The sequence below is a fragment of the Canis lupus genome, chromosome 33, assembly GCF_011100685.1.
Source record: "Canis lupus familiaris isolate Mischka breed German Shepherd chromosome 33, alternate assembly UU_Cfam_GSD_1.0, whole genome shotgun sequence".
NCBI lineage: Eukaryota > Metazoa > Chordata > Mammalia > Carnivora > Canidae > Canis > Canis lupus.
In genome coordinates, this window is record NC_049254.1 from 30159202 (window position 1) to 30184966 (window position 25765).

At 38.6% G+C, this 25765-nt stretch overlaps 1 protein-coding gene across 1 annotated transcript in view; it reads right to left on the minus strand.

Moving 5' to 3' along the window:
* The window catches only part of UBXN7 (UBX domain protein 7), a 60486-nt gene that overhangs the window by 9836 nt on the left and 24885 nt on the right, over window positions 1-25765 (minus strand). The window contains exons 4-8 of the mRNA XM_038583146.1: window positions 17467-17532; window positions 14951-15063; window positions 10166-10312; window positions 8195-8285; window positions 7404-7531 (exon numbers count right to left, since the gene is read on the minus strand). Of these exons, the coding sequence (XP_038439074.1) occupies window positions 7404-7531; window positions 8195-8285; window positions 10166-10312; window positions 14951-15063; window positions 17467-17532 (545 nt within the window). The remainder of the gene's footprint in view (window positions 1-7403; window positions 7532-8194; window positions 8286-10165; window positions 10313-14950; window positions 15064-17466; window positions 17533-25765) is intronic.

A 25765-nucleotide genomic window follows, 5' to 3' on the forward strand; every position in this document is an offset into this window, starting at 1 on the left:
AAAAATGTATGTGTTGCTAACAAAAAACTAAAAGAACCTCATTTTGGCTTTTACTATCTGCTAATCATATAGTAAAAAAATTAAAGGAAAAATGTTAAATAAATTTAAGACTAATCTACTAACAAAAAAGGGCAAGTAAAATGCCCACATGACCTTCAATGGCTTTTAGGTGGATTGTAGGTTTACAATGACAATGCACAGCATGTAGCTTGATTTTATTATTTTTTTTTAAGATTTATTTATTTATTTATTCATGAGAAACACAGGGAGAGAGGGGCAGAGACACAGGCAGAGGGAGAAGCAGGCTCCATGCTGGGAGCCTGACATGGGACTCGATCCCGGGTCTCCAGGATCACACCCTGGACTTCAGGTGGCGCTAAATCACTAAGCCACCGGGGCTGCCCATGTAGCTTGATTTTAAAGACTGTCTCCATGGTGACACTACTAACTTCCTATCCAATATCCATTCTCTTCTGATTTTTTATAGAATCCTAATGATGTCTATAAAAGAAAATATGTCCAGCCAAAAAATTCCATTTATTAGTTTCTCTTGTAGCTAGAAAAAAAAAATTGTGTTATGGAGTTAAAGAAGCACTTACAGAGAAATTATAGAACTCACAGATATAACAGAAAAGTCTGAAATTAATGACTAAGATTCCATCTTAAAAAAGCACCCACACAGAAAAAGAAAATTAAGTCAAACCCAAACTACACAGAAGGAAAAAGAGAAAAGACAGAAATCAATGACCTAGAAAACAGAAGAGAAATCATTAAAACGTAAAGCTAGTTGTTTAAAATCAATAAAACTGATAAGCCTCTAGCCAGACTGTCAGGAAAAAAAGAATCTACAAATTATCAATAACAGGATTAATAGTATTATTAAGGATTAATAATGACTGCTACAAATACTATAGTCATTAAAGAAATAACAAGGAAATAATAATGAACAACTTGTCAATATAGTCAACCCCTAAGGTAAAATGGATAAATCCCTACAAAGACAAAACCTACTAAAGCTCATTAAAGCATAAGTGGGAGTGCCTGGGTGGTAGAGTCAGTTGAGTATCCAACTCTTGGTTTCAGCTCGGGTGGTGATCTCAGGGTCATGGGATATATCCCTCGTGGCTCTGCACTCAGCACAGTCTGCTTGAGACTCTCTCTTCCTCTCCCTCTGCCCCTCCCACTCGCACACTCCAGTGCTTTATCTCAAATAAATAAATCTTTAAAAAAAAACAGAGAAGAAATGGATAATTTAATCTTAAATGGCTCAGAACTGCTTTGTGCCATAATTGCATTTTTCTCTAATTTTGAGATTGCTTTAAAATTTTAAATAATACTTTAATCTGCTAAAGACCTTCAATGTCACAAGAATGTCAAACCTAGTGACCATTTCTGAAGAAAATAAAATATTGAAATATGTATTATCACTGTCATAAAAATTTATTTCCATGAAATAAAGATGTAAATTTTTATAGCAAATTATTATATCCTATTAACTTTATGTAGTAATCAAACTTTCTATTACTAAAAAAAGAAATACATAATTCCTAATCTATTAATTAAATTGAATCTATAGTTTAAAAACTTCCCGCAAAAAAAGCTCTAGGTCCAGATGGCTTCACTGGTAAATGTCATGTAACATTAAGGAAGAAAAAGTATCAATTTTACACAAACTCTTCCTGAAAACAGAAGCAAAGGAAATACTTCCCAATTCATTATGAAGCCAGCATTACCCTAATACCAAAACCAGACAAACACATTACAAGGAAGACAAAAGACAAAGAAACTACAAACCAATATCCCTCATGAATATAGGCCCAAGAATCCTTGACAGAATTTTGGCAAATGAAATCCAACAATATATAAAAGAGCAATCCATCAGTAACCAAGTAGCCTGGGTTTTTAAGCCTAACTTTTTTAGCCTAGGAATGCAAGGTTGGTTTAAGATTAAAACGCCAATCAATAGGGGCACCTGGGTGACTCAGTTGGTTAAAGCATTCACCTTCCGCTCAGGTCATGATCCTGGGGTCCTGGAATCAAGCCCCATGTCAGGCTCCCTGCTTGGCAGGGAGTCTGCTTCTCCCTTTCCCAATGCCCCTGCTCATGCTCTCTCTCTCTCAGATAGATAGTTAGATAGATAGATGCCAACCAATAGAATTCGATAAAAAAAAAAAAAAAAACCAATGTTCATCTAAACAGACGTAAAAAACTTTTGACAAAATTCCCTCATGATAAAAACTCAGCAAACTAGGAATAGAAGGAAACTTCCCTCGACCTGATAAACTGTATCTATAAGAAAAATAAAGCTAACATCAAAGTTAATGGTGAATGAGTGAAGACTTTCACCCCAACACCAGAAGCAAATTAAGGAGGTCTAATCTGGGATCCCTGGGTGGCGCAGCGGTTTGGCGCCTGCCTTTGGCCCAGGGCGCGATCCTGAAGACCCAGGATCGAATCCCACATCAGGCTCCCAGTGCATGGAGCCTACTTCTCCCTCTGCCTATGTCTCTGCCTCTCTCTCACTGTGTGTTTATCATAAATAAATAAAATTTAAAAAATTAAAAAAAAAAAAAAAGGAGGTCTAATCTCACTACTTCTATGTAACTTTGTACTGGAGGTCTTACCTGAGAAAAAGGCATAGAGATTGGAAACCTCAGGGTTGTGAGTTTAAGCCCCACATTAGATGTATAGTTTACTAAAAGAACTAACTAAATAAGCAAGCAAGCTCATGTGGATCTCTCTGTCATAGATCCCTCCCATGTTAAAAAAAATTTAAGATTTTATTTATTTATTCATGAGATACACAGAGAGAGGAAGAGACATAGGCAGAGGGAGACGCACGCTCCTCTCAGAGAGCCCAATGTGGGACTCTGTCCCAGATCATGTCCCGAGCTGAAGGCAGGATGCTCAACTGTTGAGCCACCACCTTCCGCTCAGGTCCTGGATCCTGGGATCCAGGATCGAGTCCCCTATCGGGTTCCCCGCTTGGAGCCTGCTTCTCCCTCTGCCTGTGTCTCTGCTGCTCTCTGTGTCTCCCCTGAATAAATAAGTAAATCTTTTCTTTTAGAAAAAGATTGTATTTACTTATGAGAGAGAGAGAGAGAGAGAGAGAGAGAGGCAGAGACACAGGCAGAGGGAGAGGCAGGCTCTATGCCGGGAGCCCGACGTGGGACTCGATCCCCGGACTCCAGGATCGCGCCCTGGGCCAAAGGCAGGCGCTAAACCGCTGAGCCACCCAGGGATCCCCTATATAAATCTTTTTTAAAAATTTTTTAATTAAAAAAACAAAGCAAAACTCATATGTGGAAACATAAAAGGCCTGAAATAACCAAATAACTATAAAGTTGAATTTACACCATGCAATTTCAAGACTTATAAAGCTACAGCAATCAAGACAAAAATATTTGTGTAAAGAAAGATGTATCAATTGAAAAGAGCCCAGGGATGCATGGGTGGCTCAGCAGTTGGGCATCTGCCTTCAGCCCAGGACGTTATCCTGGAGTCCCGGGATCAAATCCCACATCGAGTTCCCTGCATGGAGCCTGCTTCTCCCCTCTGCCTCTCTCTGTGTCTCTCATGAATAAATAATTTATGGGCAGCCCGGGTGGCTCAGTGGTTTAGCGCCGCCTTCAGCCCACAGCCTGATCCTGGGGTCCCAGGATCGAGTCCCACATCAGGCTCCCTGCGTGGAGCCTGCTTCTCCCTTAGCCTGTGTCTCTGCCGCTCTCTCTCTCTCTCTCTCTCTGTGTCTCTCATGAATAATAAATAAAATCTTAAAAAAAAAAAAAAAGAAGAAGAAGAAGAGTCCATAAATGCACATATACATCTCCATTTGTTAACAAAGGTATAAAGGGCAATTCAATGGGAAAAGGATGTGTTTTTAACAGAAAGTGCTGGGGAGGGCACCTGGCTCAGTAGGTTAAGGCGACAGCCTTCAGCTCAGGTCATGAACCCAGGATCAAGCCCCATTGCATCATGCTCCCTGCTCAGCAGGGGGACCCATTTTTCTCTTTGTCTGCTGCTCCTCCTGCTTGTGCTCTCTGTCAAGTAAGTAAAATCTTTCAAAAAAATAAAAAGAAACCTATAAAAAAACAACAAATGGTGCTAGGATAAATGTACAGCCATATGTAGATAAACAAAAAACTCAAACTCAATCCTATTCTGACACCATATACAAAAATTAATTTAAAATGGATGGTTGACTTAAGAACTAAAATGCAAAAAATATGGGATAAAATCTTGGGTTAGGCTAAGATTTCTTAGATAAGAGAGAAAAAGCACAAAGTATAAAAGTTTATGATTTGGGGGAATCCCTGGGTGGCTCAGCGGTTTAGTGCTGCCTTCAGCCCAGGGCGTGATCTGGAGACCTGGGATCGAGTCTCATGTTGGGCTCCCTGCATGGAGCCTGCTTTGCCCTTTGCCTGTGTCTCTGCTTTTGTCTCTCTCTCTCTCATGAATAAATAAAGTCTTAAAAAAAAACAGTTTGATTTGGATTTTATGAAAATTTTAAAATTTGCTCTTCAGAAGACAATTAAGAAATGAGCAAGTAAGCAACAGACTGAGAGAAAGTATCTTCAAACCACATACCCAACAAAGGCTTACCATCTAAGAAATTCTTACAACCTAATAAGAGAAAATAAAAAAATGAGCCAGAGATCGGAGTAAACACTACCAAAAGAGGGATAGCATAAGAGCATGTGAAAAGATGCTCATATCAACTTGTAAATTTTAAAATAAAGCTATAATTATTTTAAAAGATCTTATTTTATTTTGGACAAAGAGAGAACATGTGCTTGAGCATGGCGGGGGGGGGGGGGTGGGGGGTAGGCGGAGAAAAGAGGGAAGGAAAAGAAGAGGGAAAGAATCCCAGGCTGACTCTGTGCTGAGCAAGGAACCCAGTGCGGGGCTCAATCTTAATCCTGAGAGCATGACCTGAGCTGAAACCAAGGGTCGAACGCTTAACTAACTGAGCCACCCAGGCACCCCCTATAACATTTTTTATTTATTTATTTATTTTTTAAATAAAATGAACCCTATAACTTTTTTTTATAACTTTTTTTAAATAAAATAAACTTGGGCAGCCCAAGTGGCTCAGCGATTTAGCGCCGCCTTCATCCCAGGGCATGATCCTGCAGACCCAGGATCAAGTCCCACGTCAGGTTCCCTGCATGGAGTCTGCTTCTCCCTCTGCCTGTGTCTCTACCTCTCTCTCTCTCTCGAATGGATGGATGGATGGATGGATGGATGGATGGATGGATGGATGGATGAACAAATAAATAAAATTGAGGCTGACTTATTACATACACAAAAGCAAAGAGGTGCCTATATGACATGCAATGGCTTGGACTGACCATTGATAACATTGTGTACCATATAAGGTTGATTTTAAAGAATGACACTATGATGGACACTACTAGTTTCCTATCACACAATCTTCTTTGCCTTAACGTCAATTGCATTTGGGCAAGAAATGTGTCCAGCTAAAATAAGCAGAACTCTTATCTGTGGCTGTTTACTTTTATATAGAGGCACTATCTCCTTCCTCCTTGTCCATGCTTGGATATAATGCCTGGGAGCACAGCATCTATATTGTAAACATGAGAACAAAAGCCAATATTAAGGATAGAGGAGGGGGTGGGGGTAAGAGGAGGAACCCGGTTCCTTGATGACGTCCACAGGAGTCACGTCTTAGATTGCCTGCCTCAACTTCTTGTTGAGAGAAGTAGGTATCTTCCTTGTTTAAGTCATTATTGTTGGGGTTTCTCTTGCAAACAGTTCACGAACATTTGTAACACAGAATTTAGTATCAGAAATGGAGTCTGAGTTAGGTACTAGTTACCCAAATCACCCCTATGTATTTGTCCAATGTTATGGTCCCACTCTTTCCCCACTAAAAGCCTTACTTTTCTGAGAGACCCAATCAAGTTGTAAACTCAATTTATGTTATTGTAATTCAGAAACTCACAAGCTCAGGCTCTGGTTTTTGACAATATCAGCCTCATGACTACCAAGGGTAAGAAATGCTTAGGGCAATTACAAAAATTCTCTGAAGGAACACCTGGGTGGCTCAGTGGTTGAGCAACTGCCTTCGGCTCAGGGTGTGATCCCGGAGTCCTGGAATCGAGTCCCACATCGGGCTCCCTGCGCGGAGCCTGCTTCTCCCTCTGCCTATGTTTCTGCCTCTCTCTGTGTGTCTTTCATGAATGAATAAATAAAATCTTTTTAAAAAAAAATTCTCTGAGTTTTTTTATGCCTTAAAAAGGTTTCTGGGTGGCCCAGGTGGCTCAATGGTTTAGCGCTGCCTTCAACCCAGGGCCTGATCCTGGAGACCCAGGATAGAGTCCCACGTCGGGCTCTGTGCACGGAGCCTGCTTCTCTCTCTGCCTGTGTCTCTGCCCCGACCCGTCTCTCATTAATAAATTTAAAAAAAAATTTTTTTAAGGGTTCTACATAAGTAAAACTTCTCAAAAATAAATAAATAAATAAATAAATAAATAAATAAATAAATAAATAAGCAAGCACTTCTCTGAGTAACGAAAAAAGCAAACAAAAACCAAAAACCTCCCAAAATACTGTGTTTATTCATAAAGATGAAACAATGTTTTAATTCCGCACTACTTTGTCTACCTAAATAAAACTTCTCTAAAGGGGAATAAGAATTCTATACCACTCCTTGGCAAGCACCCAAAGCATATTGTGCCTGGGGGGTACTTTATTCTAAGTGATAACTTAAGGAACTGTTTCACAACTGCATGATATGACTGCTTAAGTCATATCCTCTAAAACTTTTATTGTCACTGCCATCAAATCCAAATAGCACCTACAACCAATGTGTGATTCCTGTATCTTTGAAGCTCTCTTACTTACCACTGATCTTGATTCTAAGTATCAAACAGGTCTGCCTCATAATAGCATATTATAGAAATATCTCTAGATGGGCCAGAGAGCCAAGCCCCAGAGCTATATAGCCAGTAATAATGCCCAGCTATACCATCATCAGAGTGGTCTACGGAAAAGAGCGTTTCCACTGCTGCTTGGACTCGGATACCAAAAGTCCTAGCAGTGCTGCCCCTGAAGACGTAGCTTACTCTGTCACCTGGCTTGCCATAGCAGTCCCTCCTGTCTACTGCTACATACATTGTTTACTTCTAAATCCAAGTCTCAGGTCACTTGGCTGTACCCTAACTGCAAGGAAGACTGGGAATATGAATCTTGTAATTTCACTGAGAAGACTGAACCCTTATGTAGCAAATTATCAAAATACAAGGAGGGTGTCTAAGATGTTGTGCAGCTGCAAACTCTGTCCAAAACTTATATTAGTATCTTTGCTCAAAACATTTTACACAAGACATTTATTATACAGTTAGACTTAACTGCCCATCACCATTCTCAGGCATACTTACTGAACGGGCACATTTTTTGGGGGGACTGCTAGAAAGTCCATCCAGTTGCCCATGTTCACCCAGAAATCCTGTCACTTGATCCAAGAAAGAAGATACATCTAACTGGTGCCACTCTACTAGCTTCTGACCTAAAAATTAAAAACCAGGATATATAATAAAATCAATACTCTTTCTGAACATTCTCATTAAGTATTTCTTTTTGGCATATGCATAATTAAAATTTACTAGGAACATACATTCCATCCTTCACCAGCATAAGTTATATAAAGCTTCCATAAACTAGGGGATACATTAATAATAACCAACATAAGAGACTCCTAGGTATCATGACAGGGCTACTTTATCTGCTACTTTATCTGCTGATATCACTTTTTGCCATTTAAGAAGAGATTCAGATAAAGCAGTATCTAAATAAAATAATAATAATAAAACTAGCTCTACCCTCTGCTTCCCTGGTGGGATTATATCGTATAATTGAACAATATTAACATTTTAATAATAGGAAACCCAAGGGAATCCTTTATAAAAGGACAAGAAAGGTAAACAGCTATTCTTTGAAAGGACAGAACTGTACAAAAATATAAAATACTACCATCTCCTAATGTTACTAGAAACAGACCGAAATACATACTTCACAGATTTTTAAACATTTCTCAAGGGCACAAACAAAACGCTTTAACTAAATTATTACAAATTTTTCTGAAACTGGATCCAAGAGAAATATTACAGATTATTGAGATAACTGAAAGATAAATAAGAGGTTAAAGACTATAAAGGGACATAAATCTTACCTGTCCGTGGATCCAAGATGGAGACATAGGGGAAATCCCCCAACTTATAAAACTGTATGTATCTCTGACCTTCCTCACTGTCGTGATAAACCTGTTAAATCATTGATATTACAAAAAAGGTTAGCTTCTTAAAAAAGTGTCAACTATCTCCTTGTTATATACGAATAGCAACTAATTATCCAAATATACCTTTGGTATATGTTAGAATCTCACTCCTGCATTAAACAGAATATGAAAATTATCTGGTGTGAATTCTCTCAACTTCTTGCCCTGAATCCCTTGGGAAACTTACAGAAACATAGAAATCTGTTCTTCCTCCCTTCCCAGTACAAAAGAGGTATTACCCTTCCTGTTTAAGTTGTCTGTCCATCTATGTCATTCCTGACTCTCAACCATATACATCTTAATAAATCACAATATATTAAGATCATATGCTTGAGTACCTAGCACAGTGCTAGACAAAGAGATAGCCAACCAACAGGTGCTGAATAAAAGGTTACCATTCAGAAAAATCATATTGAATTTAGTGGCCTACAACACATGAGAAGGCAAATGAATAATACTAATAGCATATCTTGCATTGGGAAAAGAATTAAGGTCATTCATAAGTTTCTGTTTTCAGTTAATTTTTCATAAATAAAAAATTAGAGTAAGGTTATCTAACTTTAGCTTGATAACTTATACAAAAGAAAGTACAGGGATCCCTGGGTGGCGCAGCGGTTTAGCACCTGCCTTTGGCCCAGGACGCGATCCTGGAAACCCGGGATCAAATCCCACGTCAGGCTCCCGGTGCATGAAGCCTGCTTCTCCCTCTGCCTATGTCTCTGCCTCTCTCTCTCTCTCTCTCTCTCTCTATGTGACTATCATAAATAAATAAAAAAAATTTTTTAAAAAGTACAATCAGCAAGACCCTAAGGACATATGGATGGGGGAGTATCAAACTCAAGCTAAAATCCAACCAAGCCTTAGTCAAAGTCAAATGCTTTTCCATTACTTCAAGAACTTCTATATCTGAACTGTCAATTACAGTAATCACTAGAACATGTGGTATTGAAGTACCTGAAATGTTGCCAGTCTGATACTGCTAAGTATAAAATACACACCAGATCTTTAAGGTTTAACACCAACAAACAAACCCTCAATATTTTTTTTTTTAAGATTTTATTTATTTATTCATAGACACACAGAGAGAGAGAGAGAGAGAGGCAGAGACACAGGCAGAGGGAGAAGCAGGCTCCATGCAGGGAGCCCAATGTGGGACTTGATCCTGGTCTCTAGGATCACATCTCAGGCTGCAGGCGGCGCTAAACCACTGTGCCACGGGGGCTGCCCAAACCCCTCAATATTTTAGTATTAGTTTTTTTTTTTTTTTAATTTTATTTATTTATTTATTTATGATAGGCACACAGTGAGAGAGAGAGGCAGAGACACAGGCAGAGGGAGAAGCAGGCTCCATGCACCGGGAGCCCGATGTGGGATTCGATCCCTGGTCTCCAGGATCGCGCCCTGGGCCAAAGGCAGGCGCCAAACCGCTGCGCCACCCAGGGATCCCTAGTATTAGTTTTATATGAGAGAGCAATTTTAGAAATATATTAAAATTAATTCCACTTATTCCTTTTGACCTTTTTAAATGTGGCTACTAAAAAACTTTACTTATATGGCTCATGTTATATCTCTTCTAAACAGTACAGTTGTACATTCCATCAAAATATATAAACTTTTCTGAGATAGGAGTATTACATGGTTTATATGGCTTGGTTCTTTTTCGCCTCCTTCCCTTAGGAGTTCACTGCTGCCCTTATTTTCATTTGTCCTTATTATTTCAGCCATTATGGGCAGTTTTACTTTTTCATATGTCACAATTTAACTGTTATTAGTTTTCCCCCATTTTATAACCTAATGCTTCCTCCCCAACATCCCATATTATAAAAGTAAAATACCGTAAAAATCTTGATTAATGCTCCTCCTCACCTGCCAGAAAATGAAATGTTCCCGGATAATATTCTTCACAGCTTCATTGCTCCACACATCACGGTTGAGGCACTGGCATGCAAAGTCTTGTACATTTTGAATGTTTATCATTAGCCACTTATTTTGCATCTGGCCACACTCTTTGGCCTGTAAGAGTAAATTTATATATAATTTGTCAGAAATACTTTCTACTAGTAATTGATATGTTTCACAATTCAGAAGCTATCTTCATATTAATAGTAAGTTTTTTTCTGAAGTACATCTAGAATTTTCAGTATCTATACATTATTTACATTAATTTGCATATTTCTATATCATTGTACCACCTATTTTCAGCATTTTTCAAATTTAAATTAACTGTTTTTTTCATTTATACACCATTACTTGCTTAATGGCTAGATTTGTGCTGTACATTTAAATATCTTTCCCTAAAAATGATTCCAGGGCAGCCCGGGTGGCCAAGTGGTTTAGCGCCGCCTTCAGCTCGGGGTATGGTCCTGGAGACCCGGGATCCAGTCCCATGTCGGGCTCCCTGCATGGAACCTGCTTCTCCCTCTGCCTGTGTCTCTGCCTCTCTCTCTCTCTCTGTCTCTTATGAATAAATAAAATCTTTAAAAAATTTTTAAAAAAATGATTCCACAAACAAGGTCAACAAATCATATAGTTATATTGTAATCTCTTCCAATCCCTACTCATAAATATCCCTCCTTTTAAACAGATGAAAGCAGTAGGTGTGTTACTTTGTTTTCTTTTTCAAAAATCCCATACACGTCTATAAATACTTCAAAATGTGTTTTGTATACATAGTTCCAAATACTATTTTCTTCTCAATTATAAGGCATCTATTTTACAGAATCACCCAAATACTTCAGTAAGAGCCACCAAGGATGCCTTCTCTTTTTTTTTTTTTTTTTTAAGATTTTATTTATTTATTCATGAGAGACAGAGAGAGAGAGAGAGAGAGAGAGAGAAGCAGAGACACAGGCAGAGGGAGAAGCAGGCTCCATGCATGGAGTCTGACATGGGACTCGATCCCAGGTCTTCAGGATCAGGCCCTGGGCTGAAGGCGGCACTAAACCGCTGAGCCACCTGGGCTGCCCAGGATGCTTCTCCTTAAGGTTGTTATTCCTAAGGGTGAATTTCAAAACATGAGATCACAGGATCACAGAATATTTCAGAATGATCTCCAAGACTCCCCTGTGTATGGTACAAATAAATCATGTGTGTGTACTTTTTGCTTCACAGTTCCTCATTACCATAAAGACCTAGAAATGTTGTCAAATAGGAAAAGAATGGCAGGAAAGCAAATGAGCAAATGCTACCTCAAACCTCTGCATAGGAACTAAAATGAAGCTTTCATTAATTCAGATTCATTCATTCAACAAGTACTTACTGAGAACCTACCATGTTTCAGGCAGTTAGATGGTGTGCTATAGCAATTATCAGAACACAAAACCCCTGCCACCTTCATGAAGCTTACACTGCAGGGCAAAACCTTATACCAGCAAAAATACCCGAAGATCTATTAAGAAATTACTGCTAGAAGGAAGGAGCCAAAGCAGATATAAAATTCATGCAAAGCAACAGTGTCTGGACGAATTGTAAGAGCCTTAACAAAATCTCACTAAATAATACAAATTATATGAAGTCAAGGACTAGAGGTGAATATGACCATGGGACAATGATGAATCTTCCCTCTTGGAATCTATTAGGCTGTTCTGAGTCAATATTCAAAAGCCATGGGGCACCTGGGTGGCTCAGCAGTTGAGTGTCTGCCTTTGGCTCAGGTCGTGATCCCGGGGTCCTGGAATCGAGTCCCACTCCCTGCAAGGAACCTACTTCTCCCTCTGCCTATGTCTCTGCCTCTCTCTCTCTCTCTGTGTCTCTCATGAATAAATAAATACAATCTTTAAAAAAAAGAAAAAAGCCATTATAGGGAGACCCAAGGGCAAGTGTGGCTATACCAAATAGAGAGGTTGTGATGGGATTTATCATGACAAGGGGGAAACAGTAAAGACTAACCTCTCAGTCCCAGACAGATTAGGAAAGTAACAATACTTCAATAATAAATATATATGCATAAAGCTAAGAAAAAAATATCAAAATACTTTCTTATGGAAATGTTAATTATTTTTACCCACATTTATAATAAGTACTTTTGAAATTAATAAAGAACTCTTATTAATTAGGAATAGGTACATGTGTAACTGACAACTTTAGTAAATATGGATTTATTAAAGTAAGGAACATCAAGGAAATTGTTCTGATTCTTTCTGTATAATATACTCCAGATTATACCATTCATTCAATCATTTAACAAAGATTTAACAAGGGCCAACTATGTGCCAGAAACCCTTCCAGGCACTGTGGAACAGTAAATAAAACAAAGTCCCTGTGTTCACAGAACTTAAGGGCTAGGGAGAAAAATAAGAAAACCTAAAGGATGCCTGTGGATGGCTCAGTTGGTTGAGTATCCTACTCTGAATCTCAGTTCAGGTCTTGATCTCAGGGTTTTGAGTTCAAGACCGTGTTGGGCTCCATGCTGGGTATGGAGCCTACTAGGAAAAAAAAGAAAAAAAAGAAAACCTAAGAAATGTTCCATTGCCCAGGTCAGATCATTCATTCTAAGTACTTTGCTCACTCAGCTCCAGCTACATTGGTTTTCTTGGCTGTATCTGAACTAGGCCTAGGTCTTTCCAGCATCAGTACCTTTACACTTAACCGTTTTGTCTACTCTTTCCCTGGACCTTTCCATGAGTCACACTCCCTCACTCAAGTTTCTATCAAATCCCATCCTTTCATAATCTTCCCTATCTAAAATAGTTCTGTCCCCTCACAACTACAAACATATGTGAAACTTATAAAATCAATTTTGCTTTCAATTTACGAGTAAGCACACTTGTACTTAATGGCCTGCTTCTTCCTTTGCCTGTGTCTCTGCCTCTCTCTCTCTCGGTGTCTCTCATGAATAAATAAACAAAAATCTTAAAAAAAAAGCAAAAAGTGATATAACTTAACAAAATGAATAAAAGTTCAGATGACAGTATCAAAAAAGACTCACATTTTCCCTCAATGAACAAGCAGCAGAGTAACTGCTTTTATGAACCCAAAGTGATAGAAGTTAAATCAGGCTCACAGCTATTTCATTAAGCCCTACAGCAACTCAGTAGCTACTAAAAAATGGAAAACATGGCACAACAAACTCAGATCCTTTTTGTCTTTCATGTTGCTGCTATTCTCTCTGAATGGCTGAATTATCACCAGAAGAGTAGAAAGGATAGGCAGCTGCCATATTTAGATCACCAGGCAAAGAAAAAGAAAAAACCTTTGACCTGACTAATGAACATCAAAGACTCTCTCAACTCTAGTCTTATTTATATGACAAAAATGAAATACTGGCTTGGTCAAATCAACATCATGTGGATTTTGATTTTGATTTACATTCAGTCAAACACTTTCAGGTTTTACAATTCAGAAAATTAAAACTGAAGAAGAGGTTTACAGTTACATTTTTAATCCTCAGTAGTTCATTTAGGCTACTCTAAGAGTCTGTCAAAGTACAAAATCTTTTTTTTTTTAATTTTTATTTATTTATAATAATCACAGAGAGAGAGAGAGAGAGAGAGGCAGAGACACAGGCAGAGGGAGAAGCAGGCTCCATGCACCGGGAGCCCGACGTGGGACTCGATCCCGGGTCTCCAGGATCGCGCCCTGGGCCAAAGACAGGCACTAAACTGCTGCGCCACCCAGGGATCCCAAAGTACAAAATCTTTTAAAAAACAATAATCACTCATTTCCAAATATGCAGCTACAAACATCATTTTTATGATTAGTGTTTAGCCTACTTTATCCTAACACATAAGATTTACTTGAAATTTAAGTGATTTCCATCCGTAAAAATACTATTCTGACTCAAAAGAGCGTTAACATGTTATTCAACACAAAAAAGCAACTGTGGTTTGAACACTTCAACAGAAGAATATTTAAGATTGTAACCAAACCTATTCATTTAACAAATACCTTGTTTCTATAAAATACTAGAAACCAGGTACCAAGGATTACCAAAATAAAAAGAAACATGTTATCCCTGCCTTCATTAAGCTTATAATTTAGCAGACAATCAAATAAATGTGCCCTGGCAAGTTTTCCTTTGGCTTTAGCCAAATTAAAACCAAGACCTGAGCGATGCCTGGTGGCTCAGTGGGTTGAGCATCTGCCTTTGGCTCAGGGTGTGATCCTGGGGATCGAGTCCCACATCGGGCTCCCTTCTCCCTCTGCCAGTATCTCCACCTTTCTGTCTCTCATGAATAAATAAAATCTTTTGAAAATAAATAAATAAATAAAAATAAAAACAAGAACTGAGGGATAATACCTTCTACAACTATTTAGATATTCTTTTAAAATACAATAAGATCCCCATAGAAATATGGGCCAAAGATACCTACAATTCACAAATGGCCAATAAACACAGGCCTACTATTCTCAATAGTCATCAAAGAAACATAAACTACTAAAAAAAATTAAGTTTTTTTTTTTTTTTTCAGAAACTACCAAAATGACAAAGATTCTAAGCAATACCACACAAGGGTAATAAAAGGATTTTATGAAACAATCTCTTATACTGCTGGTAGAAATATAAATCAATGCAACCTTTTAAGTACTTCATACTGGTGTCATACTTAAGATGCCAATTCTCTGTAAGTTGGAAATTTTTTTTTCTTAGATAAAAATGGTATTGAAAATGAAAAAATTTATAGCTAAGGCTTACAATTTCCAACAACTTACTGTTTCAAAGCTGCCTTTATGCATCAAATCAATGGGTGGCCGGAATAGATCTGCAAGGGTAGTTAGTTTCTTATCTATTGCTCCTCCATTCCTTAATTCCTGTTCTTGCCGAACTGCAACACAGGAGGATAGGAAAGTTTCAGTTAGCCAGAAAATAAAAGCCACGAATCTCAAAATAAAAAGAACATGCATCAACTCTAAGAATTACTTAACAATGTGCCTACTAACCTCATGCAAATGCAAATATCTAATGCTGACTCTGAAAAAGATACAAAGCAAGATGGGGAGGGTCTCTTGAGACCTAGTGGTGCTCTCAAGCCAAACATAAAGGCAAAACCTGAAAGTTACAGTAGCATCATCTAATCACAGTATCTCCCTTTCATATTCCAAGCCAATTTAAACACAGGTGAAAATTTTCATCTCCATTTATCCAGTTTGAAAGTGATTCTAAATCTATCTGTTTTGTGTAGGTACATTCCCAATCTTTAAAAATTCTGGCAGTGAGGGAGAATGACCGACCACATGTTGTCACCTTTTCCTGGAAGGGCACAGGTCCCTGGATGACCTGTATCAGCTTGGTTTCCCCTTTAACTCATTCCAAAGTTACAAAACCTATCTGTGCTGCAATGAGCTCACTATAAATCAACTACAAAATCAAGCAGAGTCCAACAATTTTTCAGATATTCTCTAGGCAACTTTCCTTCTAAGATTCCATTGCTAAATCACTACTAAATCCTCTAAAGGTACAAGGCCAAGAATCTCACTCATCCTAACTTATTTCACAGAAAGATATAAACCTATTGCAAACAACTGTAGCCATAATGTTAAGAGTGGCTGCTTTGGGTAGTGTGGCTTTTTCCTCTTCTGTTTATCAATCCCCTACAATAACCATTTTCATTGTGGTCATTCCTTTAACTGACATATATCAAGATTTCTTTTTGCTGCCGATTATACATTTATTGTTTTAAATTCAAGTGCAGTTGACATACAATACTCTTTTGGTTTCAGGTGTACAATATAGTGATTCAACAATTATACACATTATAAAATGCTCACCACTGTTAAATGTAGCTACCCTCTGTTCCCTCTGTCATTGTATGAGTTATTACAGTATTAACTGACTATATTCCCAATGTTGTAGTTTTCATCACCATAACTTATTTTATAACTGGAAGTTTGTACCTCTTAATCCCCTTCATCTATTTCACTTATCCTCCCACTCCCCTTTGGCAATCACCAACTTATTCTCTATACTTAGGGGTCTCCTTTTCACTTGTTTTGTTTTTTAGATTCCACATACATGTGCAATCATGTAGTATTTGTCATTCTTTGTCTCACTTATTTCACTTAGCATAATATCCTCAACGTCCATAACGTTGCTGCTAATGGCAAGGTTTCATTCTTTCTTATGACTAATATTCCATTATGTACATAATACATCTTCTCTACCCATTCATCTATTGATGGACACAGGTTGCCTCCATAACTTGGCTACTAAAAATAATGCTGCAATAAACAAAGAGGTGTGTATTTCTCATTTTCTTAGGATAAATACCCAGAACTATAATTACTGGGTCATATGGTATTGTTAGTTTTAATTTGGGGGGAGGACATGCATATTGTTTTCCATAATGGCTGCATCAATTTGCAATCCCATCAACAGTGCACAAGGATTCTCTATTCTCCACATCTTTGCCAACACTTCTTATTTCTTGTCTATTTCATACTGGCTATTCTGACTTATGTGAGGTGAGATATCAGGATCTTGAGGGAAACCATCTTTTTCTTTTATTAAAGTCAGCTTTTAAGTGCTCATTCAAAAGCTAATTAACTTTGTAAATTACCAGATTTCTTGTATTTCTCTACCACTCTTCTTATCCTATCATCAGTTAGGTTAGCACTTTGGAACAATTCGGCTCAAAGGGAAGTTAGTAGCAATCAATCACAGACTGAATTCATAATTTCCTTTTAAAATAAGGTAACTCATCTAAGTAATTAGGTCTGATATTAAACATCTTTTTAAGAAAAATTATGTAGCTGAGTGAAATAAGTCAATCGGAGAAGGACAAACATTATATGGTCTCATTCATTTGGGGAATATAAATAATAGTGAAAGGGAATAGAGGGGAAGGGAGAAGAAATGGGTAGGAAATATCAGAAAGGGAGACAGAACATGGAAGACTCCTAACTCTGGGAAATGAACTAGGGGTGGTGGAAGGGGAGGAGGGCGGGGGGTGGGGATGACTGGGTGGCGGGGGCACTAAGGGCGGCACTTGACGGGATGAGCACTGGGTGTTATTCTATATGTTGGCAAATTGAACACCAATAAAAAATAAATTTATTATTAAAAAAAGAAACAAAAATTATGTAAAACAAACCAGGATCTTGACCTATAGGGAAGTATATGGGTGCTTTTCCATCTTGCGGTTTTCTATATGGGAGAAAGAGAGGGAAGGAAAGAAGGGAGGAGAAGGTGGGGGGGAGAGAGAGAGAATAAAATGGTCCAAGATACCTACTAGTTTCAGTTTGAAAATCACGGAAACCATCAAATATCGAACGCGCAGGCCGTCGTCTTTTAGGAGCTTTAAGGGAAAAAAACAGAAATCATATAAAAATTTAAACCTTAATTTTGCAGTAATTCTAAAAACTTCTTTATCTGTAAGCATTTCTTGTTTTAAAACACTCATAGATTTATAAAGGTGTCCTCCTTCAAAAAATAAAATATTTAAAAATCTTCAAGTCATTCATATATAATTAACTCAACATTCTTCAGCCCAACCATACTGTTTTCCAAATAAGAAAATCAAGGACCAGTTAAGAGACTTACCCAAACTTGTGTAAAAGACAGGAAGAAAGAAGGTTTGAGGATGATTCCCCATGGTGAGGAAGCTACATATATGCTACAAATTTCTAATTCAGGTTAGCCTAAGGGATCTCACTATCCTTTGGTTTAACACTTGAGAGTGAAAAACAACCTACCTTCTAAACCATAATATTTAAGAACAGCTTCTTAGTGAATGGATACACATGTAGAATTATAAACACCAAATATATTTTTAATTTTGGAAGAAAATCTTTTTCCACAGCTATACAATGGTTTAGTGAGAGAAAAATGAACAGAACCACAGTCTTTTGATACCCAATATAGTGTATCTATTACTCAATCCTTAAGTATTTTATAAAGTCTAGAAAGCATTAATAAAAATGTTATCTTCCTATATGTATATACATGTTCATATGATTTGTCAGACCATTTATTTACACTACAATAAACTAGATCATTTACATACACTATAATAAAAAAGGACATTTAACCATTCTTTCAAATAGATAACAGTTATAAAAATTGGCTTATGGCAGGACACCTGGGTGGCTCAGTGGTTTAGCATCTGCCTTTGGCTCAGGGCGTGATCCTGGAATCCCAGGATTGAGTCCCATGTTGGGTTCCCTGCATGGAGCCTGCTTCTCCCTCTGCCTGTGTCTCTGCCACTCCCCCCCCCATGAATAAATAAATACAATCTTTAAAATAAATACATAAATAATAAAAAAGGGAAAAAGAAACTTTCATGTTTTAGTTCTGTATTGAATTTTATTTATATTGAATTTATTTAAACTGAAATTTTTAAAATTTAAATATTGCATTATTTTCTCCTCACTTCCTCTCTCCCTTCTTTCCTTTATAAAGCACCAGCAAGGAATGCATTATTTTCAATCTCGTAACTATTTTTAATTAAGAGTTCCTATTTCAAATGTGTATGTTTCTAGCAGGAATAATATGGGCTCTCAAATAATACCTTCTTAAAACTCACTAGCAGATACTTTTTAACCATGACAATTAAGAAAGTAAGGATATCTGAGGATAAGGCATAGAATGGCTGCCTCAACAGAGCATGTGATTATTGGGGAAGTAGTACATCAAAGTTTTATTCTACTTTGAAAATGACAAGGCAGGCCACTCAATACTCTATTATTTCACACATACCCACCCACTTTTCTTCCCACTTTAGCCCTTCTATACCAGGGAATCTCCAATTTCCTCTTTTGCTACCCTTAGACTCAACCCCTTTTATTTCCTGGGCTCATAACCTGCTCCCATTTGTTTCCTCTTCATTTATGCTCAGTCTAACCAAGAACCTCTCCTCAGGCCACTCACAACACCTCTAGCCCTAGGACCATTATTATAGGCATACCTCAGAGATAATGTAGGTTTGGTTCCAGACAACCACAATAAAACAAGTATCACGTTAAGAGGTGTCAAATGAATTTTTTATTTTCCCAGTGCATATAAAAGTTATATTTACACTAAAGCTGACCACTGAGTAATACAGATTCGAACTTCATGGGTCTATTTATATGTGGATTTTTTTAATACAGTACAGTACTTTAAATGTGTTTTCTCTCCCTTATGATTTTAAACATTTTTCTCCAACTTACTTTATTGTTTGGAATACAGTATATAATACACATAACATACAAAATATCTGTTAATTGACTATTTATGTTATTGGTAAGGCTTCTGGTCAAATGCAGACTATTAGTTAAATTTGGGGTGGGGGTAAAAAGTTATATGCAGATTTCAACTGTTTGGAGGTCAGCTCTCCAAACCTGAAAGTTGTTCAAGGGACAATTGTATACTGTAGTCCATTATGTGTACAATAGCATTATGTCTAAAAAAAAGATACACATTAATTTAAAATATTTTATTGCTAAAAAATGCTAACCATCATTGGAGCTTTCAACAAGTTGTAATCTTTTGCTGGTGGAGGGCCTTGCTTGAAGGCTGCTGACTGATCATGGTAGAGATTGCTTCTAGTTGGGAATAGCTGTGGCAACTTCTTAAGATAATGAAGTTTGCTGTATTAATTAACTCTTCTTTCCACAAAAGATTTCCCTGTAGCATATGATGTTGTTTGATAGTATTTTACCCACAGTAGAATTTCTTTCAAAACTGGAGTCAGTGGACGCCTGGGTGGCTCAGTGGTTGAGTATCTGCCTTGGGCTTAGGTCATGGTCCTGGGGTCCTGAGATCGAGTCCCATATCAGGTTCCTCACAGGGAGCCTGCTTCTCCCTCTACCTATGTCTCTGCCTCTCTCTCTCATGAATAAATAAATACACAAATTCTTAAAAAAAAAAAAAAAGAAAGAAAGAAAGAAAAACTGGAGTCAAGGGGCACCTAGGTGGCTCAATAGTTGAGTGTCTGCCTTTGGCTCAGGTCATGGTCCTGGGGTCCTGGGATCAAGTCCTGCATCGGGCTCCCCTGGGAGCCTGCTTCTCCCTCTGCTTATGTGTCTGCCTCTTTCTCTGTGTCTCAAATGAATAAATAAATTTTAAAAATCTAAACAAACAAACAAACAAACAAAAACTGGAATCAACTAAGCAGCACCAGGGCTAGCTCAGTTGGTGGGCCATGAGACTCAATCTTGGGGTTGTGAGTTTGAACCCCACACTGGGTGTAGAAATTAAATAAATACATAAATAATTTTTTTTAAAGAATTGGAGTCAATCCTCTCAAGCCTTACTGTTGCTTTATCACTAATTTATGTAATATTCCTTTTTAAAAAATATTTTATTTATTTATTTATTCATGAGAGAGAGAGACAGAGGCAGAGACACAGGCAGAGGGAGAAGCAGGCCCCATGCAGGGAGCCCAATGTGGGACTCGATCCTGGGTCTCCAGGATCACGCCCTGGGCGGAAGGCAGGCGCTAAACCGCTGAGCCACCCAGGGATCCCCTAATTTATGTAATATTCTAAATCTGTTGTTGTCATTTCAACAATCTTCACAGCATCTTCACCAGGAGTAGATTAGTTCTCAAGAGACCATTTTCTTTGCTCATCTGTAAGAAGCAACTCTTCATCCATTTAAATTTTATCAAGAGACTGCAGCAATCCGATTGTATCTTTAGGCTCCACTTCTAATTTTAGTTCTGTTATTTCTACCCAGATCTACACTTATTAGTTCCTCCACTGAAGTCTTAAACCCTCAAAGTCATCCATGAGGGTTGGAATCAACCTCTTTCAAACTCCTGTTAATGTTGTTATTTCGAACCCCTCATGAATTGTGAAGGTTCTTAATGGCATCCAGAATGGTGAATCCTTTCTATGAGATTTGCAATTTATGCTGCTCAGGTCCATCAAAGGAATCACTATCTATGGCAGCTATCACCTTACAATATGTATTTCTTTAATAGTAAGACTTGAAAATAAAAATTTCCCTTTAATCCATGCACTGCAGAATGGATGTTGTGTTAGCATGCATGAAAACATTATTCCTATTTGACAATACCATCAGAATTCTTTTTATTATTATTATTATTATTATTCATAGAGATGCAGAGAGAGAGAGAGAGGCAGAGACACGGGCAGAGGGAGAATCAGGCTCCATACAGGGAGCTCGATGTGGGACTTGATCCAGGGTCTCCAGGGTCACGCCCTGGGCTGTAGGCGGTGCTAAACCGCTGTGCCACCGGGGCTGCCCTACCATCAGAATTCTTAGATGACCAGGTGTGTTGTCACTAAGCAGTCATATTTTGAAAAGAATCCTTTTTTCCAAACAGGAGGTCTCAACAGTGGGCTTAAAATATTCAGTAAACCATGTTGTAAACAGATGTGTTGTCATCCAGACTTTGTTTTTTCATTTATAGGGTTCAAGCATAGCAGATTTAGCATAATGCTTAAAGGTTCTAGGATTTTCAGAATGATAAATGACCATCAGCTTCAACTTTAAGTCACCAGCTGCATTAGTCCCTAACAAGAGAGCCAGCCTGTCCTTTGAAGATCTGAAGCACTGACTCCTCCTCTCTAGCTATGGAAGTCCTAGACAGCATCTTCTTCCAATAGAATGTTTTGTCTACATAGAAAAATCTGTTGGTTAGTATTGCTACCTTCATGAATTATCTTAGCTAGATCTTCTGGATAACTTGCTACAGTTTCAACATCAGGAATTGCTACTTCACTCTGCACTTTCATGTTATGGAAATAGCTTCTTTCTTTAAATCTCATGAATAAACTCTGCTAGCTCAAATTTTTCTTCTACAGCTTCCCCACCTCTCTGAGCCTTCAAAGAATTGAAGAGAGTCAGTCTTGCTCTGATTAGACTTTGGCTTAAGGATATGTTGTGGCTGGTTTGATCTTTGATCCTGACACTAAAACTTTCTCCTGATCAGCAAGCAATAGGTTGTTTCACTTTCTCATCATTCATGTGTTCAACGGAGCAGCACTTCTCATTTCTTTCAAAAATTTTTCCTTTGCATTCACAACCTGGCTAACTGACACAAGAGGCCTAGCCTTTGGCCTATCTCAGCTTTCAATATGCCTTCCTCACTAAGTTTAATCACTTCTAGCTTTTTTATTTTTTAAGAATTTTATTTATTTATTCATGAGAGACACGGGGGGGAGGGGCAGAGACACAGGCAGAGGGAGAAGCAGGCTCCACACAGGGAGCCCGACATGGGACTCGATCTTGGGTCTCCAGGATCACGCCCTGGGCTGAAGGCAGGCGCTAACCCACTGAGCCACCCAGGCTGCCCCTCATTTCTAGCTTCTGATTTGAAGTGAGAGATATGTAACTCTTCCTTTCACTTGGACACTTAAGAGGATACTGCAGGATTATTAACTGGTCTAATTTCAATATTGCTGTGTTTCAGGGAATACAGAGGTCCAAGAAGGAGAGACAGGGAGTGGCTGGCTGGTCAATCAGTCCTATCAATTACGTCCACCATCTTATAAGTGTGGTTTGTGGCACCCCAAAACAATTACAATACTACAATCAAAGACCACTGATTATAGATCACTATAACAAATATAATAATAATGAAAACATCTGAAATATTGCAAGAATTACCAATATGTAATATAGGGACATAAAGTGAACAAATGTTGGTAAAATGGCACTAACAGGCTTGTTCAACATAGGGTAGCCATAAACCATTCATTTGTAAAAAGCGCAGTATTTGTGAAGCACAATAAAACAAGGCATGCCTGCACTTCCACCTGCCACTTCAATAGGTGTTTCCTGACTCTTGCAAGCCATCTGCTATATAGCAAACATCAGTCCTTTGTATTCTCATTCTATTGACATAACAGGAATGCTGGTAACGGAGGGCAAAGAGGCTAAGCTACAAAGAGCTAATAAAAGATTCAAAAGGAGATTCATAGGGGAGCCCCGGTGCCCTGGCGGTTTAGCGCCACCTTCAGCCTGGGGTGTGATCCTGGAGACCCAGGATCGAGTCCCACCTCAGACTCCCTGCATGGAGCCTGCTTCTCCCTCTGCCTGTGTCTCTGCTTCTCCCTTTCTCTCTGTGTCTGTCATTAATAAATACATAAAATCTTCAAAAGAAAAAAAAAGGAGATTCATAGAATAGGGGAGGTGGGGCAGGTGGAAATAAAATTTAGTCAGAAAAATGGCACTTCATCACATTTTCACAACTCCCTGTAAATAACTGGCTTAAGGGATGCCTGAGTGGCTCAGTGGTTGAACATCTGCCTTTGGTTCAAGCTGTGATCCCAGGGTCCTGGGATCAAGTCCCACACTGGGCTTTCTGCACGGAGCCTGCTTCTCTCTCTGCCTCTCTCTCTGTGTCTCTCATGAATAAATAAATAAAATCTTTAAAAAAAAAAGCCTTTGCTATTAAAAAAAATAACTGGCTTAAGAGAAGACATCTAGATTTTCAGATCTGCTTCTGCATTCAATCTATTGTTTTTCCTATAACTCAAGTAAATAAAATTAAAAGTCAACCTAACACAGATCCATAGTAGTAAAGGGGAGGAGTATTTTTTTAAGATTTTATTTATTCATGAGAGACACAGTAAGAGAGGCAGAGATATAGACAGAGGGAGAAAGCAGGCTCCCTACAAGGAGCCTGATGCAGCACTAAATCCCAGGAACCCAGGATCACAACCTGAGCCAAAGGCAGACACTCAAAGACTGAGCCACCCAGGCATCCTAAGGGGAGGAGTATTTTAATAGTGTTTTTAAGGGGGCAGTCCCAGTGGCTCAGCAGTTTAGCGCCACCTTCAGCCCGGGATGTGACCCTGGAGACCAGGGATCGAGTCCCACATCAGGCTCCCTGCATGGAGCCTGCTTCTCCCTCTGCCTGTGTCTCTGCCTCTCTCTCTCTCTGTGTGTGTGTGTGCGTCTCATGAATAAATAAATAAAATCTTAAAAAAGAAAAAATATAGTGGTTTTTTTTGTTTTGTTTTGTTTTTGTTTTTTTTAAAGATTTATTTATTTATTCATGATAGATATAGAGAGAGAAAGAGAGAGACAGAGACACAGGAGGAGGGAGAAGCAGGCTCCATGCTGGGACCCCGACGTGGGACTCGATCCCGGGACTCCAGGATCGTGCCCTGGGCCAAAGGCAGGCGCCAAACCGCTTAGCCACCCAGGGATCCCATGTTTTGTTTTAAATATAGTGTTTTTAAGGGACTAGTTGGGTGCCTCCCTTTGGCCCAGGACATGATCCTAGAATCCCGAAATCGATTCTCACATCACGCTCCCTGCACAGAGGCTGCTTCTGTGCTCCCTCTGCCTGTGTCTCTGCCTCTCTCTGTGTCTCCCATGAATGAATAAATAAAATCTTAAAAAAAAAAAATAGTGTTAAGAACACAGTGAATAGGGCAGCCCGGGGGGCTCAGCGGATTGGCACTGCCTTTGGCCCAGGGTGTGATCCTGGAGACCCGGGATCGGGTCCCACATTGGGCTTCCTGCATGGAGCCTGCTTCTCCCTCTGCCTGTGTGTCTGCCTCTTTCTCTCTGTGTGTCTCTCATGAATGAATAAATGAAATCTTAAAAAAAAAAAAAAAAAGAAAAGAAAAAGAAAAAAAAATAGAATATATAACAACATGGAGAAATTAAAAAAAAAAAAAAAAACATAGTGAATAACAGTGAATAGGGGGATCCCTGGGTGGCTCAGCGGTTTAGCGCCTGCCTTTGGCCCAGGGTGCAATCCTGGAGTCCCTGCAGGGAGCCTGCTTCTCCCTCCTCCTGTGTCTCTGCCTCTCTCTCTCTCTCTCTCTATGTCTATCATGAATAAATAAATAAATCTTTAGGGAAAAAAAAAAAAGATCTTCTAAAAAAAAAAAAAAAGAACACAGTGAATATTCTTCTTTGATACTGCACCAAAACTCAACCAGTAGTAGTTTCTTAAAGGTTAATTGTAGCATGAAATCTAAAATCTTATCAATGCACTTTTCATTATCTGCTCCATTAAAATCCACTGGTCTATGTGGTAGGCAGTCTCTAGGATGGCCTCCAATTATCCTAATCTCCCAATATTCATTACCTGTATGTGAGTATCTTGAATTCGGGCAAGTTCAAATAGAATGTGGCAGAGGTGATATAATGGGTTGTCACTTCTAAGAAAGATGGTGGCTTCTAAAATGAGCTTCCTTCTCTTGTTCTCATTTGCTCTGTGGTAAGGAACCAATAGCCACATGAGTGAGCTTAGGAGATGCTCCTCTATTCAAGCTCTAAGATGATTATAGAGCTGGCTGACACCTTGACTATACCTTGTGAGAGACCCTAACTAAAGATACCCAGCTAAGCCACACCTGGATTCCTGAACTATAGAAACCATGAAATAATAAATATTTGTTCTTTCAGGAAGCTAAATTTTGGAGTAATTTGTTACACAGCAATAGATAACTAATATACATCTGTGATTCATCTTACTGTCTGATCTTTTACCTATGTGCAATTTTGTAATATGGTGTACTGGTCACCTGAAAATATTTGTTCAGGGGTGCCTGAGGGTATCAGTCAGTTATGGATCCGATTCTTGATTTTAGCTCAGTTCACAATCTCAGGGTTGTAAG